This window comes from Contarinia nasturtii, unplaced genomic scaffold (genome assembly GCF_009176525.2).
Source record: "Contarinia nasturtii isolate CC-2019 unplaced genomic scaffold, AAFC_CNas_1.1 Cnas_scaffold_2367, whole genome shotgun sequence".
Lineage (NCBI taxonomy): Eukaryota > Metazoa > Arthropoda > Insecta > Diptera > Cecidomyiidae > Contarinia > Contarinia nasturtii.
The window spans coordinates 1,126,563-1,134,664 of record NW_022199689.1 but is presented as its reverse complement, the minus strand read 5'-3'; the positions used below and the strand labels follow the sequence as shown (position 1 = coordinate 1,134,664).

The window sequence follows — 8,102 nt, the reverse complement described above, 5'->3', positions numbered from 1 at the left end:
TTTTCGACCCGAATTGAAGGTTCAAGTTAGATGGAGTGAAACATAGGTCAACAGAGATTGACAATGTATGGGGCCTATAGGTAATTTTTCACGAGGAATCCGAATATATAATTAATTTTGGGGTTGGATTGGATATGGACCCAATTTCGGGGTATTTTTCGAAATTTTCGTGAATTTTGTAGGGGGACCCCCCTTGGGGGTGATGGGAGGGGATGGGCAATGACCTAAATGAAATGTGCGGATAAAATTAGCTATAGTTGGCCATACATTTGAGTGCAAAATTCCGCACCCAAAAAGTGAAAAATCGATTTTGTACCATTTTACCCTAATGGGGGGGCTCTGAACTATTGGGAGACTTGGGGTGAACGGGCTCGAGACGAATATCATTTCTAGGGTATTTTGGGATGCTGATTCCGAAAATCGAGGTTTCGGCCCGAAAAAATCATGGGTGAAGGAGTTATGACCCCCGACCCCCCTGGGGGGTGGGGGGACTTGGAAGGCAGGGGTCATAAAAAATTTCACTCGTCATTCTGAACAACTTTGTAGAACATTATTTTTTGATCCGACCAAATTTTGACATGGTGGGGTACTCCCCTGCCCCCAATATCCCGAACGGGCCCCCCCTATTTTCACAAATTTATTTTTTCGCCACTTTACATCGACCTGTACTAAGGAAATTTAAAACTTTTATTAACACTTCGATATGTTTACTGGTGAGCATGGTTTATGTTAATCTGTACGTCGTACGTTGTACGTCGTACGCAAAATTTGTTAGCAAGATTGCGCTCATCGTAGAAACTTAATTCTAAATCTGACTTTACAGGATGATTGGGGGTCCCGAGGAATAGAAATCATTAGCTTTTGAGCGACTTTGGTTGATGGAAAAAAATGTCATGCCTGTAGTGATACCTATGAAAAAGAGTCCAATTTTCGTCCAAAAGTCATACTTAATGTAGACTTAAACAATCAAAAATATGTATTGGGGGGTTTTTCGGCACGAGAAAACCAAATCCGAGGTTAGTTTTGAGATACAATCAACTTTTGATACAGTTTCCTTGAAAAAATCACAAAAAAATTGAATTTTTGTATGGAAGCCATGCCTGTATGCTACCTTAATGACGTGAAACTTTGCACAGACTATTTTTTACACAAAAAAATAACATTCTGAAAGTTTGAAGAGATTTCAATCAAAATTAGGGGTACCTCCCATACAACATTTTCAGTTTTTAGCTCAAAGGCTGAATTACTCTTAATTTTGGTTGAAATTTCTCCAAACCCTCCGAATGTTATTTTTTTGTGAAAAAAATAACCCGTACAAAGTTTCACACCATTAAGGTAGCATACAGACATATCAATCCCATACAAAAATCCAAATTACAAAAAATTAGTCACAAAAGACTTTAGTTATGAAAAGTGTTTCAAAAATAATTTTTATGGCAAAATTAACGTCAGTCATATTTTTTATAGTGTTTTGTTAGAAAATAGAATACTTTCAAATGTCGTACAAATGGGTTCATCATGAAAGTGTGAAAAATCTTTTGCGAGTACTTCTGCTATTAAATTAAAGAATATTTCGTTGCCAAAGTTGGAACATATTTTTTGGTCTCGAACTTTACGCCGCTTGAATGGCTTGAAAAATCGAACAAATGTTATTTTGAACTTTGTTAATAAAATACGCAACTACCACCGTGCGGAAAAGTTCGTCTTACTCCCGTAAGACTCTTTATTTTTCTCTTGTGTTGCGAATGATTGTTTTTTTCTTTTCAAAGAGCAAAGAAGATATTGATTTCATTATGGCTATTAAAATGAAGGAAAAAAAACCTTTTGTGTTGGAATTGCGTTTCATTGATAAAAAGCGGTGTACACATTTTTTCTTTGCTTTGCCACAAACTTCCGAACGAAATAATACTTCTTGTGGTCTTTCTTTATTCAAACATTTGCATATAAAGTGTAAAAACTTTATGCGATGTTAGTGTTAAAATTGGATTTTTTCTTATCGTTTATTTACAAATTACGTTGCATCACAGGTTGCAGCCACTTGTTTTTTTTTCAAGTCTATTAAATCTACCTCTTTTTTTGATTCTCGCACTTCTTTGTTGTGCAAATTAGATTTATTCACCACAAACATCGAATCATTTCATCAGCTTTTTGATTCCATTCGATGAAAATCCGATTTCTTTGCACACCAATTGGAAAATTCTTGTCCGCTTTTTCTCTCTATCTCTCTTTCTCAGCATTCTTTCCACTTCTCATACTTTATCACCAAACTTGTACCAAATCGTTATAACTATTGTATTGAATTAGTTTACTCCAAATGAGATTGAAGAAAAGATCTTCCGCACAGAATGCAGTGAACAAAATATACGGCGATGATTGCATTTATGTTTGGCCTGACTGGCTGACATCGAATACCATACTAAAAATAGGTAAATTTAAAATAGATTCACAAAATTGAATGTTTTCGACACTTTCTAAAATTAGACAAAAATGTTGCTGTTCTTTGACAAAATTCAAAGTGAGGAATTTGGTCTCCGATGCATTTCACTTCTAGAGCAATCAACAATTTATTAAATAGATACACATGCTCACTTCTATTTACTTACTGCTCGCATTTTTTAACTCATGTGGTATATTATATCCAAATCATAGATATAAATGAAATTTCCATGTTTTACAATCAATCAATCGTAAAAATCAATTGTATATTCTTGATATGTTGCTCGTTCATTTTTCTTTAAGAAATCAAACGAACTGAAATGACGAGTCAAAGAAATATCGAATAATCGTCAGTTCGATAGCGATTGTCATAAATAAATGCTGAAAGGTGAAAAACATACGCTATCATAACCAATTGCAGAAAACAAACAAAACCATAAGTGACATGAATATATGGATATAAGTTGCAAGCTTGTGGTGGCAACCAACACGGGGAACCTATATAGATACAATATATGAAACAAAAATTACCTAAAACTAGGTATGCATATTGTAAATTGTAAAATAACTTTCATATCGATTGTGTGAGAAATCTATCTCCAAAACCTTCCTTAAAAATGGTTTCCAACCTTTTTCCTTGTCGGTTCAATGCTAAAAACATACATATATGAATAGACGAAGAGTATGCGTATTATTGTTTCAATATTTTTATGTTCCAGTTTATTTTTATTGATGCGATTAGATACTGACAGGGAGACTAAGAATCCATTACGATTGAGGGGGAGAATATATTGGAATGCAAAAACATCAAGATATAAACATCACTCATATGTTTTGATTTGGATTTATCACACATTTTACGTATTGACAGGAATCGTATCGGTTAAATAATGCATGTTTTTTTTTTCGAATTTCGTTGAAAATTTAATGGAAAAACAAAAATATCAATGGAATTTATGAGCAACGAAGATTTTTTTTATTGAATTTATTTAAGTTTTTGCCAGGCAAACAAATTCAGACGAAAGAATCGTTATGAACCCATAAACATGTATAAATTAGAAAAAAATGAGTACTCGTGATAAATATTTGCGCTGAAAATAAACATAATAATAACGGTTGCACAAAATATTTGACAGAACACCAGTATTATGCACACGAGTATTATTATTTTGAGCACTGATAACGGGTTTGAATGACCAATAACAAATTAACAAAATGCATACTATACGAAGAAATCGTGCGACCATAAATCAGTAGCTTGTATAATTGTATACAAGGCATTTATAATATAACAAATGGGGCTCGCGCGCGATTATACCCGAAATTCATTAATTTCGAACGTTATCTGCCAAATGCCTCATTTAACAAATTTGGATTTGTTGATAATATGCGCACGGGTCATGTACTTATAATTAAATATTGAAAGGCAAAATTTTATAAGATTATATCAAGGCTCTCCTCTTCGATTTCTACAATTATAATAAATATTCAACTCAATGTCATAGGGTCTTTTAATTTTATCAACGGATGGTATTGAAATGCCCTCAATTTTTGGACGAGGGCGTTGGTGTCGAGAGTATCTAAATTTGAGTATCCAAAACCATATATGTATGTAAGCATCTTCCTTTAATTAAATAGTTTTGTAGTTAGGTTATTGATATTTTACCAAATGAATTTCACCGATTTTCTGACTATGGTACAATATTCCGAGTATCGTGTATAATACGAAGTATAAATTATTTGAAATATGTTTATTAGTGAAAAACTTACCGTCTTGAGCGTTGGCGATTTCAGCGGTGATGAGCAAGATGGCAACCCACCAGCTCAATCGAGCGCTATTCCCACGAAAAGGCTTCATAATTGGAAGCCTTTTCTCATAAACTCGATTGTAAAATTGAAGTTTTCGTTTTTTTAAACTGAACACTGTTTAACGCTTCAATTCCTTTATTCATTAAAGTTTTGGAAATTTAATAGTTTCTCTACTCTCTTTTCACTAAAAACGATCAGAAAAAAAACGTTCATATTCAACTCAACAGTTCTAGTTCAAAATGGTCGATGGGATTTCTGCGATTCAGTTTCGGTTTATTTAAATGTTTGTTTCTGAATTCATGCACAATTTTTTGTTTGCATTATCGTCGAAACCAATTCCTTCGGTTTTTTTTCTTCAACTCAAATGAATTTATTTTAGTGCATGTGCTAATGAAGCATGTCGGGTGGTCTCTTATCTTAATTTATAAACTGAAGTCGACTCGATGAAATCACTATATTTATTTTTTAAAAAAATGCCTGCTTCAAGTTATAACACTTGCAACATACTTGTTATAATGGATGTACAGTAATTTCATGCTGGTTTGAAAACCACATATAAATTTGTGGGCTAGCCATGTAGCGAGACAAAAAAAAAGCATACATCTTTCAAATATTTCAAAAGTTCAAAAGGCTAAAGTAATTTTGCATAATAATAAACATTCAACCGCGAAGCCAAAACTGAGGATAGTTATATCCACCAAAAAATATTAAAATTGATATTAATTTTCAGTGCAAAACAGATAAAATGTTCATATAAATGTTCTTTCAACCTACTGTGTATAAAGTGGATTTGCTGAAGTGTAACCCTCAATTTTGCGTATTTAAAAGATTCATGTGACGCATCTTGTGACATTTAAATGGATCTCATTTACACACACTCATCAAAAATAACCATCTCAAACATCACAAAGGCCATGATTTTTTTTTAATGGTATTTAGTACTCAAAAGAAAATATGTTTTCTGCTCATTTGTAAATAGATTACTATGGGGAGTAAAGTATCCGTATCGTAAACCGAGAAAAGTCGTTGAAAAAAGACGATAATGATGATTTAAAAAATGAATAGCACAATGAATTTTTCGCATTAAAAGCAATAAAATTCCATGATACTTAGTGAGAAGATGCACTTAATAGAAGATCCGATATACAACATACAACAATCGCAATGTTCTCCAAGCATGAACATTTGCATAGAGCACACATAAGCGTGGGCGTAACTCTCTTTACTTCTTAAGCTGCCACAATCAATATTCTCGCTGTCTCTCTCGATGGGGGTTTGAAGATGGAAAAATTATAACTGTCACATTTGCCAACACATTTTACACTATCTTTTTTCTCCTCAATAAATTTAGCTGTTACAAGTCATTCTACTAGTCACTATGTAATATTTTGCATTTTCAACACCATATAAGGCGATCGTCATCATACTGTCACATAACTTTCTTTTGTAAATAAAAATCCAAATCAAATGGATTTTTTTTGAACTTCAGCTGAAGAAATAATTGGTCAATTGTTCAAATTTCTATCACAATTCCTCGATGTGCTACAAAAGTGTCTTAAGCCGGATGAGACCAATTTCCGAAACAAACTTTCCAATTCCTCATCCGGTGTTGATGTTGTAAAATTCATTATTCTCGCGTGAAAAATAAACTAAAAATCTTTTGTGCATCAATATAAGAAAAAGGCTTGAGCCGTTATTTTTTTTATTTCGGTGAAGACATGACAATTCAGCCAAATGGCCAAAATGGAAAATTTCAATCACATCATTTATTTAGTTTGCATTTAAAAGTTATTCAATCTTTTCATAGTTGCACTCTGACCGACCGGTGGATCAACCAAATTAAACAATCCACCACCAACTAACCAAGTAACCGAGAGACCAGTGTGAAATATTTCGTCTTCAAATTTTCTATCTCTCTCTCTCCCTCTCTCTTAACTATGTGTATGTTTTATATTATTCACTTTTCTTTTGGCTATTGTGTTTGTCTTCGGAACACAAAAAATTCCGCTTGGGGAATAAATACACACGATTACGAGTGCTTGGGCGAGGAAGAGAGCAATAAAAAGAACAGTTTTTGTTGAATTATTTCGCGTGCACATGAAATGCACTCGAAGAAGTCGAAAAAGAAAGCGTCAACACAAAAGAACTTGTTGTTTCTCGTCATACTCTTTTGTTTCGCGTTTACCATCTAATTCACCTATTAGTTGAAACTACTTTATCATTTTTGCCCGTTCGAAATGACTAAAATTTCAAGATATGAACATATAAAATACACATACACAAAAAATGAGAGCACAAGACAGTATAGCTCTGGGAGCTAAGTTTGATTCGCCTGGGGCAGACGCATCGGATACCAATGTATACGGAATCCAAACACGGTATTCAGTACTGATACTGGTTTATTTATTGAATATTTTTTCGACAGTGACGATGGAGTGACTTCGGGTTGAACCCATTTACAGCTGCGGTTAACATGACACTGCAATAGAGAACATCTCAATTGTTCTTCGATGTATTTTGCAACTGAATATAAACAGGGACACAGTCGATATTGTGAAGAATGTTTATATACACATAAATACACACGCAGTTATAAGGTAAATTAGATTTCATACTTTTCTTAATAGAAAAATGGTACCGTGTTCACCCGCTCTTTCTCCCACTCTCTCTTAACAAACGCGTCTTTGTTTATGATGCTCAAAATTAAATTGTTTATATATTTTCATGGCTTGAGGAAACGACAGAAAGAATGCTTTTAGATTTTAGTCAAAATTCAAATTAAATTATTCATTTAGCCGAAACTAACACGCTTGTTAGCTTGCGTTATTGTTTGCTCTTATTTTCGTGTCCTTGCTCTTCTTATTTCATTCAATTTCCTTCTTTTCTTTGTGTCGTCTTTTTCACATATTTTGGTGTTCAATAAGTTATAAAATTAAACTTTGAAGAGAGAGAGAGAGAGCGAATGTAATGAATTAAATTAAAATTGACAAGAAATGTTTTTATGTGTAAATATTAATAAATACTTTTAGAAGAAAAACAGTACCTTTTTCATGTTTTTATTGTCACAACAATATATTGTATTCGATAAGTTTAAATCATACGCAATTCGATCCACACTAATGTGCATAATAGTTGCTAGTAGCTGACATGTTTGTATATGTTTATACGTAATGCAGAGAAGAGAATGCGCTCACTTTTGTTTTAGCTTAAATACACACTAACAAATTACTTATGATGTATTAAATGCGTTAAATATATCTGTTCTTATTTGGTGTATTTATCTCGGTGTTTGGCTGTTGTTGTTTTTTTTTTCTTCGTTCATTCATTTGTGTACGCAGTGTGCACGCTTATGAATTCCCCACATTGATTTGTGCTCCGATTTTCTTCTGTGGCGTCGATTCTTGTTTTGTTGTGTGTTAATTTGCGGATAATGCCTTTATGCTGCGCGAACGCGTTTTAAAAAGATTTTCTTGAAGATCGCAAAGACAAAGAGCCACATTGAACGGGAGATTGAATTATGTTACATGTTTATTGGTTTAGCGTTCGCCATTAAGCTGTTGGCTGGTGAAGCTGAATAAGAGACATCTTAATAATTGAGTGCAAAAAGATTCGATGGAATACCACAGCTTGGCGAAAGAAAAAAATATCTATATATACTTTCTATATATGCTATACAGCTTAAGACGGCACGGAAGAAGGCAAAATGACAACAAAATTGAGCTATTGTTTTTTTAAGTACAGAGACAGAGTGCTCGATATTACTTCATCAAATTAATATTTCCAGATAATTGAGTCGACGACAGACGGACGAATTCAAAACTTATTGGAATACACGCATTTTTATGTTTAGTTTCAAT

The 8,102-nt window shown here is 33.4% G+C and overlaps 1 protein-coding gene across 26 annotated transcripts in view; it reads right to left on the bottom strand.

Moving 5' to 3' along the window:
* The window catches only part of LOC116348276 (basement membrane-specific heparan sulfate proteoglycan core protein), a 109,489-nt gene that overhangs the window by 52,352 nt on the left and 49,035 nt on the right, over positions 1–8,102 (bottom strand). Inside the window, exon 2 of one of the 26 annotated variants that reach the window (XM_031779232.1) lies at positions 4,207–4,429. The exons of the other annotated variants lie outside the window; for them this stretch is intronic. Coding sequence (XP_031635092.1) covers positions 4,207–4,294 — 88 coding nt within the window. The 5' untranslated portion in view covers positions 4,295–4,429. The remainder of the gene's footprint in view (positions 1–4,206; positions 4,430–8,102) is intronic. 26 annotated transcript variants of the gene reach the window in all.